The sequence below is a fragment of the Narcine bancroftii genome, chromosome 10, assembly GCF_036971445.1.
Source record: "Narcine bancroftii isolate sNarBan1 chromosome 10, sNarBan1.hap1, whole genome shotgun sequence".
Classification (NCBI taxonomy): Eukaryota; Metazoa; Chordata; class Chondrichthyes; order Torpediniformes; family Narcinidae; genus Narcine; species Narcine bancroftii.
Genome location: NC_091478.1, coordinates 48,219,472 through 48,234,485, shown reverse-complemented (window position 1 = coordinate 48,234,485; position 15,014 = coordinate 48,219,472). Strand labels below are relative to the sequence as shown.

At 40.9% G+C, this 15,014-nt stretch overlaps 2 protein-coding genes across 5 annotated transcripts in view; one reads left to right on the top strand and one right to left on the bottom strand.

Annotated features, from left to right (window-relative positions):
* slc25a16 (solute carrier family 25 member 16) overlaps positions 1-15,014 on the bottom strand; it is a 174,783-nt gene that overhangs the window by 77,504 nt on the left and 82,265 nt on the right. The window lies entirely within an intron of this gene.
* eif4e1c (eukaryotic translation initiation factor 4E family member 1c) overlaps positions 1-15,014 on the top strand; it is a 37,391-nt gene that overhangs the window by 841 nt on the left and 21,536 nt on the right. For both annotated transcript variants that reach the window (XM_069900892.1, XM_069900891.1), the window contains exon 2: positions 3,553-3,653. In XM_069900892.1, coding sequence (XP_069756993.1) covers positions 3,553-3,653 — 101 coding nt within the window. The remainder of the gene's footprint in view (positions 1-3,552; positions 3,654-15,014) is intronic.

The window sequence follows — 15,014 nt, the reverse complement described above, 5'->3', positions numbered from 1 at the left end:
AATCCATGCATCCCTCAAGGTCACCGCACAGGTTGATAGGATAGTTACAAAGGTCTGTGGGATGCTGGGCTTCATTAATAGAGGAATTGTATTCAGGAGGAGAGGTCACATTGTAAATCTACAAATTTGAGTATTGTGTTCAGTTCTGGTCACCTCATTATAGGAAGGATTTGGAAGCTATGGAGAGGCTACAGAGGAGATTTACCCAGATTGGAAAACCAGTCTTACGAGGCAAGGTTAAGCAGAGCTGATACTTTTCTCTTTGGAGCAAAGAAGGATGAGAGGAGACTTGATTGAGGGGCATTGATAGGGTGGACAGCCAGCAGCTGTTTCCCAGGACAGGATCAGCAAACACCAGGGAACAAATGTACAAAATTAAGGGAGGGAAGTTTGAGGGAGATATCAGGGGTGTTTTTTTACACAGAGAATTGTGGGTGCCTAGAATGCCTTGCCAGGGATGGTGCTGGAGGCTGAAACATTCAGGGCATTTAAGAGACTCTGCGATACATGGATGAAAGTAAAATAGAGGGTTATGGGGTAGGGAGGGTTTAGTACTTTTTTAAGCAAGGAATATATGGGTCGGCCCAAGATAGAGGGCAGAAGGGCCTGTTCTGTGCTGTATCGCTCTATGAGGAGGGGGAAGGAAACGTGAAACAGGGCCTGGGTGAGCTGGGATGGGTGGGGGGGACATGAAGGAGGGTTGGAGTGGATCGCCTGCTGTTTGTCAGTGTTCACTCATGAGTGCAGCTCTGCCGGATAACTGAGCTTGCTATGAGGTGGCATTACCTAATGTGGCCCACTCTGCACACGGACACCTACCCTTGGGGCTAGAGAAGTGTGTGAAGCAATAGCAGGGAGTGGGATGTCTCAGCTTTAGAGGGGGAAGGACTGTGACCCTTCAGTGGGTCATATGGGTGAGGGGCAGTGCAAGGATGAAGGATGGGAGTGGCTGTAGAGAGGTGGGAGGCAATGGTAGAGCATCAGGGGACATGGTGAACACTGTCATAGAGAGATGGCATTTTACAGTGGCTGGTTGTATCACTGGTTCAGAGGTGCCAATGATCAGAACAAGAAAAAGCTCCAGAGGCTTGTTAACTCGGCCTGTGACATTACGGGCACTAGTCTTCACTCCATTGAAGACATCTACATGAGGTGACACCAAGGACATGTACAAGAGAGCAGTCTCTATCCTTGAGGACCTTCACCACCCAGGCCAGGGAATGTACAGGGTCTTGGGAGGGTACATTAGTGGGCCAGGAAATGTGTAGGGGCTTGGGGAGGTACATTAGGCAAGCTGGTGGGGGAATGGGTGAGGAAAGGGGCATTTAGGGCAAGCAAAAGAAGTGATTGGGTTGGGTGAGGTGGGATGGGCTGGCTAGGGGAGACATTTGCAAGATGAAGGGGATTTTAAGGCAGCTGGGGTTGGAGGGTGTGATTGGGTGCAGGAAAAATGTCATTTTGAACTGGTTGGGGATGGTGTGGAGATGTTGAGTGAATGTGGAAAGGGGGAAATTTTGTGCCTGAGGAAGAAATGTGTGGGAAGGAGTTTTATTAGACTGGCAAGAATGGTGAAATGGAAACTATTAAGTTCCAAGAATAATTTGAGAGGCCATTTGTCACGATGATATTGGTCTTCAATTTATGAAGTTGAATGTTAATACTTATCAAAACTAGATGTTGAAAGTCTAGGATAAAATCAGAATATGTTGGAAATGCTCAGCAAGTCAGGCATTTTGACAGAAATCTAAAAATACAGGCTCTGTTTATCCTACAAATGTGTCCTGACTTTCTGAATATTGCTTCAAATGAAAAGAGTCCTAATTTAAAAGCAGAAAAGGATAAATAAATTGACTAATTAATTTGTGATAAAATATTTCTATTGCAAGTGAATCCATAGCCAAAAGTCATAGATTTAATTTAAAAATAATAATTGTCTAAAGATCCACATAATTGGCTGAGGTTTTGAGATATTGGAACGTATGGACAGATAAAGTGGTGGAATTTAAATTTTAAAAGTCATAAACTATACCAGGATTATGAGCTGTAGTCTGTTTGGCAAAAATGCAGGATGTGTGTCAAAGCAAAACTGCTTTGACATGTATGTCATCTTCTTGGCTTTAAAGTTTTTGTTCCAACCTGATTTTACATTGTATACTTCCTCTGTCACAATCTTCAACCCACCTCTGCTCATGCCTGTTTCCTTTAGAAATTATCAACATTATTTGCATTATATAATCTTGGAGCACACACTCAGAACAAATAGATCAGCAAGGATGTGGTTGGCCAAAGGGCCTATTTCTGTATTGTACTATTTTCATAATGATGCAACTGATAGAAGTGCTATTTTCCAGGATTGCTGAATCAGGTTTGATTATGATCTGTTTGGCTGCACATTTTTCCTATGACTGCATAGGTTTTCTCTGTATTCCCATGTTGTAGATGAGTGGTATGATTACCAGTGTGCACGTGGGGTTGAAGGCAATGTTGGAAGAATAAAATAGGATTAGTGTTGGATTTGGATAAACTGGTGTATCACAGTTGGCATGTCAGTGGGCTGAGGGGCACATTTCCATGCTTTCTGACTGATAGTCCAAGTCACCTTCCATCTGTGCAAATTTGTACTATCAGGATTCTGTTGTCTGGACAATTATTAGGCTAGTAACCTATTACACTTGTGTATTACCTACATTATCTCCTCATCTAACCATGATCTTAGTTTTAGAGTTTTTATTCATGAGACACAAAATCCTGCAAATGGTGGATTCTGGTGCAAAAAAAAAGCTGCTGCTGGAAGTCAACAGTGGCAGTAATTGGGGATAGAGGGAGAATCAACTCTTTAAACAAAATTGCAATCTGAAGCATTGACAATCTTTCTGGCTCCACAAATGCTGCCTTCCCTACTGAATTTCTCCCAACAGTTTACTTTTTGCTACTCATTCTTGTTCAATTTCCTGCATGGCCATGAAGACTCTTGATTAAGCTGCAGTCTCTGGTTCCCTGTGCCTTATCAATCCTTGTTTTAATAAAAGTCATTCATGACTTGATAGTTCTTTCTGCTGTCTAGCTCTAACTTCAGAATTTCACATCTAAATCTTAACACCATTGCATGTTTAAGCAATTCTTTAAAAGATTGTAAACAATATCCTGGAGGTGACATATGGGCCCAAAACATGGACTGCTCTTTACTTTCTATGATGCTTCATGACCTGCTGAGTTTCTTGGACACTCTTCTGTACTCCTTTAGGGTCCTTTGACCAAACTTTGAGTAACTTCATCTTATGTTTTAGTGTCAGTTTTTCTTTGTTTCATGAAAGATTCTATTAAAACAGCATTGTTGCTTAACTTGACTAATACCTTGGTTCTGCAATTATAATGGAAGTGGCAAAAGCTGAGGGATTCTTTGTGGGTGGGAGGACTCAGCTGGCTTCTCTGAGCAACAATATGTTTAAGTTGTGTATTTGTAGGTTTTGGATCTCATTCTTGACTTTACCTAATTGTTACTACGTCAGTGAAACTCCTTTTGAAGGATATCTGTTTGTATTTATTTTACAGCAAGGTATATCTGAAGCACAAGAAACTGATGCAGCAGCACCTGATGTGTGCACAGAAAATGCAACCCAAGATCAATATTTGAAACATCCTCTGCAGAACAGGTCCGTCTGTGGTGAATATCTCATATATATATCTATCTATAGATATATATATATATATATATATAATTTGTGCATGCATGTCTGTTTCTTTGTTCTCCATGCAAATCAATATGGAGCACTCTAGAAATGTCCAAGGAGTTCAGTAGAGGTAACATTGGATTCTGAAGGTCATGAACACGTTGAATTTAACCTTTAAGGTCATATGACCATTTTATTTTGACCAGCTTCCACCGACTTGCGTTACTGTTTACTAAAATTGTAACATTTGATGCTGAATGTCATGACCACAGTTCCAAAAAAAAATTGAACTTCCACCAGGGACACCTCAATTAGTTACTGTCCATATACTCGATGTACATTCAGAATAAAAACAAGTGGCCAAACCCAGTTCAATGTGAGCCCAAAAAAGTGAAGCAACATTGGCAGAAGCTCTTCACAAGCCTGTAGAGTTAGACAAAGGAGAAAGCAAGAGACAGCAGAGGAACATCAGCCTCATCTCACTGTTGATGCTTCCAGACATGCAAGGAGCAGAAAACAACAGTAGCAATACATCAGCCCATTTCAGTGGTCAGGCTTCCAGACAGGCATGGGGCAGGCAGCAGGAAACTGAAGAATAATGCCAAGCCCACTTCAGTGCTGATGGCACCTGGCATTCCATGAACAGACAGCAAGAGTCTGCTGAGGAAGAAAAAGCAAGACTCCAAGCAAAAGCCACCAGCCGAAGGGCAGCACCATTAACTACAGCCAACCTGCTAAATGCTGCATTCACTTACGCAGTTGACATTGAGTATTCTTCCATTAATACAGTTGTAATTGGCTCCATGTCAGAGGTATGCCAACATTGTGGAGCAAGGAAGTGGAAAGGCAAAATGCCATTGATGTGTTCTTCCAGTGGAAAATCTAGCATGGCTCTACTGGCTGAGCCTCCACAGCCATTGAAAATGCTGCTGCTAGCCATCACAGCAGAGTCTAAACAGTTCCTAAAGATGATCAGAGCACCCGACCCAGCATTTCAGATGATATCTTTTGGAGCCAACATCATCATAGAAGGAGGCTTCATGCAACATTTAAAGTCCAGGGACAAGTCTCTCATCGTATTGGGTCACTCCAACCTCAAGTAAATGAGCATCCACAATTCCGGCAACTCTTATTTTGTGGGAAATGTGAAAAAACAGGCTGAATACTGTTGCAACTACATGAAGGGCATTAGACTTGATATCACAATACAACACCAGGAGACGATCCATACTACAAACAATTATGTAAAAAGCTTTGTTTCAACCATGTAGTCAACAATTGAGTATTTTATTTCCTGGCCAACGCCAGGTATCCTGTTAGTCAATAATAAAAATGTCAGATTCCCTCCCTTGTTTGCCATAGCAATCTCATCTGGCCCTCTGATTTATTCACCCTTGTGTTCCAAGACTTCTAACACTTACACCTTAATACTTTCATGGTCCAGACAAATTTGTGTATCCCAAGTAGAAATGTGTATCCTCCATGTTGTTGGTGAATACAAATCAGAAGTATACTGCTCCACATGTAGATTACCCCTTTTGTTTCCAAGGAATCCCTGACTACCTTGTTCTCAATATATTTGTCAAAGGAATTGGAGCTTTCCTTGGTCTGATTTGCAAGAGATATTTTGTTAACTTTTTTGCTTTACTAATTGCCTCTTTAAATACATACACTCCTACAAGCTCTAGATTCCTCAAAGTATTGACTCGTTTTTAGTTGCCTACACCTATTATCTGCTTCCTTTTTATTTTCCTGATCAAACCTTCAATAATCATTGTCATTCCTTACTGGAATGTGCTGTACCTCCACTCTTCCTAACTTGGAATCCTTACTGGAATGTGCTGTACCTCCACTCTTCCTAACTTGGAATCCTTACTGGAATGTGCTGTACCTCCACTCTTCCTAACTTGGAATCCTTACTGGAATGTGCTGTACCTCCACTCTTCCTAACTTGGAATCCTTACTGGAATGTGCTGTACCTCCACTCTTCCTAACTTGGAATCCTTACTGGAATGTGCTGTACCTCCACTCTTCCTAACTTGGAATCCTTACTGGAATGTGCTGTACCTCCACTCTTCCTAACTTGGAATCCTTACTGGAATGTGCTGTACCTCCACTCTTCCTAACTTGGAATCCTTACTGGAATGTGCTGTACCTCCACTCTTCCTAACTTGGAATCCATACTGGAATGTGCTGTTCCTCCACTCTTCCTAACTTGGAAAGATTGCCATTTTTCAAATGTTGTTTTGCCCACATACATCTGCTCCCAGTCTACTTCTTCCAGTCCCCTTTGTGCTATCGATGACAGAGGGTATTCAAACAGCGGGTTTGTACTCTTTGTGCTCTTTGAAGATTTGAAAGGGAGACCTGAGAGCAGGGAACCTGTAAATGTACTGTACTTGGATATCCAAAATGCATTTGACAGGTGTTGCATAAGAATCAGTGAATAAACTAAGCCCAAGGTATTGGACAGTGCATGATGGCATGATTGAAAACTGTCCAATGTGAAAGAGATGGAAAAATTAGTTGGATTCCAGAATTGCAGGTTTTGCCGCAGTTGTACACGTGTGGATTCACCAACACCTGGTGTTGGGGGGGGGGGGGGGAGAGGAGGATTGCGGCGCTTCCAGAGCTGTTGTAATGGCAGCATTGCCGCTGGTGCAGAACAATGGAGAGCAGGGAGCAGAGACACAGCACTAATGTGGGGTCCAGCTGTCCGGTCCAACTGCCATCAGCTCCATCCAGGCTCTAAACAGCCTGTTAATGGAGCTGACGTGGTTTTATCTAAAAAGTCTGCGACTGTGTGGTCTGTCCCCAAGATGGCAGTTTCTACGACAGCAACAGCCACAAAGGGATTGCAGACTCCAGGGAACCAGAGGACTGGGGAGAACACCCCTTGTTTGAGAAGAAGAGGTGACTACCCACAGGACAGTGACCATGGCAGTGGACCAGTGAGGGAGCTCTGCAGCTGAAGAACATGCAGGCAGCTGGCAGCTGCGGATGAGGGATTAATACCAGGCAGCAGACTGCAGAGAATGGCTCGAGACTGGGTGAAGCGGTACCAAATATTGCTACCAGGGTGTGAGAGGTTGCCGCGGGCACTGAAGGTTTCCTGATTGTGTCAGGTTTGGATCTGGGGCTCGGGTTGGTAATGGTTTGGTTTGGACTGACACTGTGGCTGCGGCAGCACTGGAGGCGAATTCATGGACACTTGGTGATGGAGGGCACTCTTTTTCTCTCACTCTGAGGCACTTCAGGCAATTACTGCCATGGCAAATTTGTCTTCATTACAGGAGTCGAAAGCAAATTTTGTGTAATATTGCATCGTTGTTATTACATGACAATAAAGGAATCTTGAATGCTGTACATGGTGATGATCATTAGAAGTAGTCTAAAGGAGAGTCACCAGGCTGGGATGAGAATATGTTTTATTTGGGAGAGTCTAGACAGTTTGAGTATGTATTTTGAGTTTACAACAATGAGAGGTGACCTTGTTCAAATGTGCAAGATCCAAGGGGAGCTTGACAGGGTAAATATTGAGATGTTTGTATTCTCTCTCAAGGAGAAACCTGGGAAAATAATGGGCTAGTCTTTTAATGCACTGAAATTTCTTCTTTACAGCCAACTAATCTCTAGCATTCTGTACCCATGAGGTTAGTGGAGGCAAGATCTTTAAATATATTTAAGGTTTAGAAAAATATTTGAAAGATTGAAGAATTTGCGATTGAATATCTACCATTGATAGACATCGTGGTCACATTGAATAGTGGGGCAGGTGTCGGGTTACAAGATTAACGTAAATAAAAGTGAAGCAATGCCTATGAATAATGCGGATTTCTCAAAATTTAAGAAGGAATCACCATTCAGATGGCAAATGCAAGCAATAAGATACCTAGGTATACAAATAAATAAAAATCTCGGCCAGCTATATAAACTCAATTATTATCCACTAATGAAAAAATTACAGGACGATTTAGAGCATTGGAAAGATTTACCACTAACACTAATAGGAAGGATAAACTGTATTAAAATGAACATTTTTCCAAGGATATTATACCTACTTCAGGCATTGCCAATACACCTGACAGAGAAATTCTTCAAAGAGTTAAAGAAAATAATAAGGAAATTTTTATGGAAAGGGGGGAAACCGAGGATAGCACTAGATCAATTAACAGAATGGTATAAACAAGGAGGCTTACAACTGCCAAACTTTAAAAATTATTATAGAGCCGCACAATTAAGATACCTATCAGATTTTTACCAAACAAGGGAAAAGCAAGATTGGACTAGATTAGAATTAGATAAAATAGGGGAAAAGATACCTGAACACATATTATATAAATGGGATGAAAAATTGGTACAACATGGAAGTTCACCAGTATTACATCATCTACTCAATATTTGGAAGAAGATTCATGTAGAAAGAAATAAAACAAATGATCAATTACCAAAACTAATATTGACGCAAAACAAGTTACTCCCTTTTACAATAGATAACCTTTCCTTTAGAGAATGGGAGAAAAAAGGGATCAAAAGAATAGAAAATTGTTTTTCAGGAAATAGATTATTATCCTTTGAACAAATGAAAGATAAATACAATATAACTCAAGATACAGTGCTGGCATATTACCAATTGAGATCCTACTTGAAGGACAAATTAGGAAGCAGTCTGAGTTTACCAGAGGGAAGTAACTTTGAATATGTGATTACAGATACAATGATAATCAAAAGATTTATAACAAATATGTATATTAAACTGCAAGAAAAGGAGAATGAGGAAACAAATGGTAAAACTAAACAAAAATGGGAACAAGATTTAAATATAAAGATAAAAAAGGAAACATGGGAGAAGTTATGTTCTGGAACGATGAGAAATACAATAAATACGAGGTTACGTATGATACAATATAACTGGATACACAGGCTATACATTACACCTCAAAAGTTAAATAAATGGGACCCAACAGTATCTGATAGATGTTTTCGATGTAAAAAAGAAATGGGAACAACAATTCATGCAATGAATTGTGAGAAAGAAAAATTTTGGGAAGATCTAAACCAAATATTAAATAAAATTACAGAAAACAATATACCAAAGAATCCAGAGATCTTCCTCCTAAGTAACATAAAAAAACAAAGAATTTGGAATTGATTTGGAGGATGCACAAAAAAGATTTGTTAAGATAGCTCTAGCCGTAGCAAAAAAATGTATTATGTCAACCTGGAAATCGGAAGATAATTTGAAAATACAACAATGGTATATAGAAATGAATAAATGTATTCCAATAGAAAAAATAACATATAGTTTAAGAAATAATATTGAAATATTTGAACAAATATGGGAGCCTTACATGAAACACAATAGCGAAAACCTACCGGGGACATTCACTACCTAAATTAACGAAAGGAGAAGGAAATGAAAAGAATTGACTCAGTGGAATTTCTTGTTTATTTTTATTGAATGACAACATTGTTTGACCGGTTTAATGTATCCTAGATTTTGTACTTTAAATGGACGGGAGGGGGGGGGGGAGAAAATGGCACTGTATATATTTGAAAAGGAAAAAGTATGTATCATGGTTAATGTGTGTGGTTTATGGTGTGAAAAATAAAAAATTAAAAAAAAGAATAGTGGGGCAGGCTTCGGGGCTGAGTGGCCTACCCTTATTTTCTTGTGCAACCTGTGTATGCTGAATATCAATTGTCCACCTATACCAGGGGTTCTCAACCTGGGGTACATGTACCCCCAGTGGTACTTTTGCACTTTTCAGGGGGGGACATTGGGTCTGAGAGAATAACCACTACTGTACAATACTTGGTGTTGTAATCTGCAGTCAGATTGCACAATGTCATGTTTTTTTATCCTTAATTTTTAGGGGTTCACGGGAACCTAAAAAAATGCCCAAGGAGTACAGAGAAACAAAAAGGTTGGGAATCCCTGATCTATACTAATCCCACTTGAACCATAGCCTTCAGTGACTTGGCAGTTGGAATGTCTAAATAATTGACTTTTGCTAGTCTGCTTTCAACACCCTCTCAGTGAATTTTAAATTCCAAGCACTCTTTGAAAATATCCTTGTTTGTTCTCTTAGCCTTGCTTTAAACATATGCCCTCAGGTAATCCACCTGTCTGCAATGATGAAAAATTTACTGTCCTATCTATGCCCCCCCCCACCATGATTTTGTGCACTTCCATCTACTCTCCCTCTCCACCCCCCCCCCCCCAACCCACAGCCTTCTGTGTTTCAAGGAAAATGTACCCAACTTGTCCCTTGCAGAATTTCATCTGCTCTCCAGAACAATCACTGCCATACTATTGCGAGGTGATCAAAACTGTTCACAATATTCTAGATGGGGCCTCGCCAATGATTTAGGAAGATGTGCCACAACAAAGGCTATGTTCCATGCCTCTGCTCATAATGTTCAGTATCAGAAATGCTGCTTTTGCCATCCTTTCCCTCTCTACTGCCATCTTGGATCATTGAACTTGCACAATCAAGTCCCTCTTTTTCTATTTATCTCGGGCCCTTCTATTCACTGTGAAAATCTTACCCTGATTTAACTTCCAAAATGTCTCTTTACTCTTAATCAGGAATAAATTCCATCTGCTGATCAAAAATACCTGACACAAGACCTTTGTTAAGCTAAACCAGAGGTTGCCAAGCTTTTAATTTTTAACTTGGATATACAACACGGTAATCGGCCATTTCAGCCCATGAATCCGTGCCGGCCAAGAATCCCACGTCCTTGTGGGCCAAAATGTGCTGTATGTCTAAATAAAAAATTTAAAGGTTGCCACCCCAGGTTCTTGTGACTGCTACTCGCTAGGATTAACTTGGGTTTGTAGGTTAATTCGTATATTTGGGTGGCACAGGCTGGTAGGGCCTATTACAATGCTGTATCTCTAAATTTAAAAAAAACTCCAAAACCGTGCTGTGCTTCTCTTCTATCCATTCAAATAATGCACTCAGTTTGTTGTTGATAACCCCCAAGAAGTCCTTTCACCTCCTCTCCTTCCAGGGTTCCAAAAACTCCTTTGATGTCTGCATTGGGGTGCTGAAGGCAGATGTATGACTGCTTTGCAGGCAAGGATGACTCAGTTTCTCATTCTTTTAAAATGGTTCTAAAACAGAAATAGTCTCTCTTTTGCCCATTTTAACCATGTTGATCATCAAGTACCCATCCACACCAATCCCATTTTCCAGCACTTGATGACTGATTTGTTCAACTAGAAGGTCAAGAACTTCAAATTCTTGGGTGTCAACATCTCCAAGGATCTGTCCTCAAGCCTCCATGTTGATGCATTCACAAAGAAGGCTTGACAGTGGCTATACTTTGTGAGGTGTTTGAGGCGGTTCAGTAGGTCACTGAAGACTCTCGTAAACTTCTACAGGTATACCGTGGAGAACATTCTAATTGGTTACATTTCGAAGCTTTTTAACTCTGCCTGCGGCATCACAGGCATTAGACCACTCCATCGAGTGGTCTAACAAATCGGCCTCTATCCTCAAAGACTCACCACTCAGGCCATGCCCTCATCATTCTGCTACTATTGGGGAGAAAAGGTCCAGAAGCCTAAAGAGGAGCACTCAGCGGCACAAGGACAACTTCTTCCCCGCTGCCATCAGATTCTTGAATGATCAATGAACCAAAAACACTGCCTTACATTTCGTACACTATTATTGCTTTTTTTAATATTTAGTAATAAGCGTATACAGAGCCGTTGTCATACCCACACTCCTGTTCGGCTCCGAATCATGGGTCCTCTACCGGCATCACCTACGGCTCCTAGAACGCTTCCACCAGCATTGTCTCCGCTCCATCCTCAACATCCATTGGAGCGCTTTCATCCCTAACGTCGAAGTGCTCGAGATGGCAGAGGTCGACAGCATCGAGTCCACGCTGCTGAAGATCCAGCTGCGCTGGGTGGGTCACGTCTCCAGAATGGAGGACCATCGCCTTCCCAAGATCGTGTTATATGGCGAGCTCTCCACTGGCCACCGTGACAGAGGTGCACCAAAGAAAAGGTACAAGGACTGCCTAAAGAAATCTCTTGGTGCCTGCCACATTGACCACCGCCAGTGGGCTGATATCTCCTCAAACCGTGCATCTTGGCGCCTCACAGTTTGGCGGGCAGCAACCTCCTTTGAAGAAGACCGCAGAGCCCACCTCACTGACAAAAGGCAAAGGAGGAAAAACCCAACACCCAACCCCAACCAACCAATTTTCCCCTGCAGCCGCTGCAACCGTGTCTGCCTGTCCCGCATCGGACTTGTCAGCCACAAACGAGCCTGCAGCTGACGTGGACTTTTACCCCCTCCATAAATCTTCGTCCGCGAAGCCAAGCCAAAGAAAAAAGATGGTTATAATATGAATATTTGTACTGTATTAAGCTGCTGCAAAACAGCAAATTTCAGGACTTGTTCATGACAAATTCTGAATAAATGGGAGAAGTGCTAGTCTCCACCACATTTCTCAGTGTTCCACAATGCAACCATCATTTGGATGAAAAGGAATCCTCAAATCATCTCCAACCCCCTTAACTCAATACTAAACCTCTGTATACCCTCTGGCTTTAGATGTCTCTGTATTAAGGAAAATTTTTCACTACCTTCTACTTATGCACCTCAATTTTGTATACCTCCAGGTCTCTCCTCATAACCAAAACATTCTCTTCAAGTTGACATCCTGTGTATGTAAACTCTGGACACTCTGGCACATTTATATTTTTCCTCTCAAATGGTGACCAGGGGTTACACACAATACTACACCTGTGGCCTAACTGTATTGTTTTTTAAAGTTGCCATGACCTCTGCTTTTATGTTCAATGTCTCAGCCAGTGAAGCTGAGCAACCTCGTGCCTTCTGCACCATCTTATCCAACTGTAATGCTAATGCCCAACTCTGATTTCTGTGATTTCTAGCCTGTTCCAACAAAGCATGATACAAGCTCAAGGAACATGAACATGAGTCCTTTAGATTTTGCTTGAAATTACTGAATATAATATTACCAGCCTTTCTGGTTTATTACAGAATTGGCCATTTCAGAAGAAATGTCAACCTACAAAATTATCTATCTTTCTCTCACATTTGCTCGCTAATGTAAATGTTTCCAACATCTCCTGTTTTGTTTCAAGTCTCGATATCTTTGTTTCATTCTATTTCTACTCCTCCAGTCAGGTCACTTCCAAAAACAAGCCTTCATGATTGTTGCTGCTCTCTTTTAGAAATTCTCCTTTTTCCTCCACTGCTCCCACTTCTTAAACCTGTTGCATTTTAAACTATTCTTAGTTCTTATGAAAGATTTATCAACCTGGAGTTCTATCTGTGGAGAAGCAAGCATAGTTGTTTCTGATGTGAATATTTCCAACATCCTGGTTTTTTAAAAATTGCCTACAGACTAGATTGTTTTAAAGGAGTAATCGAAGCAGACTAGCACTTGTAAACTGACCCCAAAGCTTTCCAATTTAGAAAACTTGCATTAATATCACACTCTCTGCCCTGCCGTTGTCATTTCTTGCCACCATGCTCCCTTTGATTCTAATTTTGAATATCTATCAATTTTAGCTGCCAACTCTTAGGATGAAAGTTGAGACTTGTTAGAAATGATGTCAGAGTAGTTACAGAAGGTTGAAGAACCAAGGAGACAGATTTCAAATATGGGGTAAAAGATGGAAAGTGTGAAAAGAAGACTGAATCACCAGAATAAAAAAAAAATCTGAGTGGAGGAGAGATGCACACTTTAAATACACAATTGTTTCTGGTACTGGAGGAAAATAAGGGTGAGGGAATCTGAATTGACACAATTGTTCAATAAAACTGGTACAGATTTGATGAGTTGAATAGTCTCTCATAATGGCTTGGACTCTGAAGTCAAATGCAATCATTCTTGTCAATTTGCCTCTTTTGTTTGGGCTAAGATTATAAACATTAAGTAATGCTGATTTGAAACTCCGTCACTTTGAAGCCTGGATTTGCCCTCTGAAGCAAACCTAAACTATTTTTTCACATTCAGGCAGAATTCCAGTTAGCTGGCATTACTCTAGTTCTGGAATACACTCCTTTAGTGTTGGGAGTTCATCTGGTTTCATTATCTCAACTGTATGTAAAGCTCAGCTGTTTATTGATGTGCAGTGAAATTTAAACATTGGCTTTTGTGAGGATGAGGACCAAAGGAGAAAACTTCTGGCTGAGTATGCCTTGCAAAGTGTGTGCCTCCATACTTGTAAATGCCTCCTTCAAGGCTGCAGAACTGTGACTGGATCTGTTGCTTGTGGAATTGTAGATGCATATCACAAACAAGCCCTTTGGTTTATAGTAACTCATTTTTCCAAGTGCATATCTTTCTTTCTCCTCAGTTCTGACAGAGGCATAGTCAATTGGCCATTTGGAGAACTGAAGAGAGGACCTACACAGTCATAGGACAGGCAAAGAATGGGTTGCAAAGGAATGAGACTTGTGAAATTGTTCTGGGAGCCAGCATCAATTTGATGACTGCTTCCTATAGAGTAAGAAAATGCAACAAAGGCAAAATGGTGCAGCAGTTATGCTACACAAACTCCAGATGATTTCATTCTATCTGGCCTTGGGTGCTATCTTTGTGGAATTTGAATTGAAATATTTATGATCACATGTACCAAGATAAAACAAAAAGCTTTGTTTTGCATACCATCCAGGTAAATTGATCTGAGCGTAATTATAGTAAGTAATGCAATGTTAAACAAAAGTGCAGGGTGTATTGTTACTAGGGCAAAGTGCAGCTTCTAGGGAAAGGTACAGATTAACTGCAGGGGCATTTTTGACCACTAAGTTGTCCACTCAGTAGCACGACAAGGTTAGTGTAGTAGTAGTAGTCGCAACACTATTACAGCACCCACAACCTGGGTTCAAATCCACTGCTGATGTAAGGAGTTTGTTCTCCCAATGTCTCTATGTGGGCTTCCTCTGAGTGCTCCGGTTTACTTCCGTCCTTCAGAAATCTACAGGGTTTGTAGATTAATAGGTATGTTTGGGCGGCATGGGCTGGAAGGGGCAGTTACTGTGCTGTATGTCTAAATTTAATTTTTTTTTAAAATTTAAAACACTAAGATTGTTTCCTTTAGGTGCACTAATAAGGGATGGAAGTTGTGCACAGTTAAGGCCTGAGAATATTGAGAAACAATAGAATCTCTATGCACAAGTCCAAGGATCCTTGAAGGTGGCAGCATGGGTAAATAAGTGGTTAAAAAAGCATACAGGATACTTGCTGCCTTCAGATGGGGTATAGAATATAAGAGTAGGGAGGCTTTATACAGTATTATGAAACTTACGTTACAGTTGAAGTACAAACTGGACAGGCTGGATT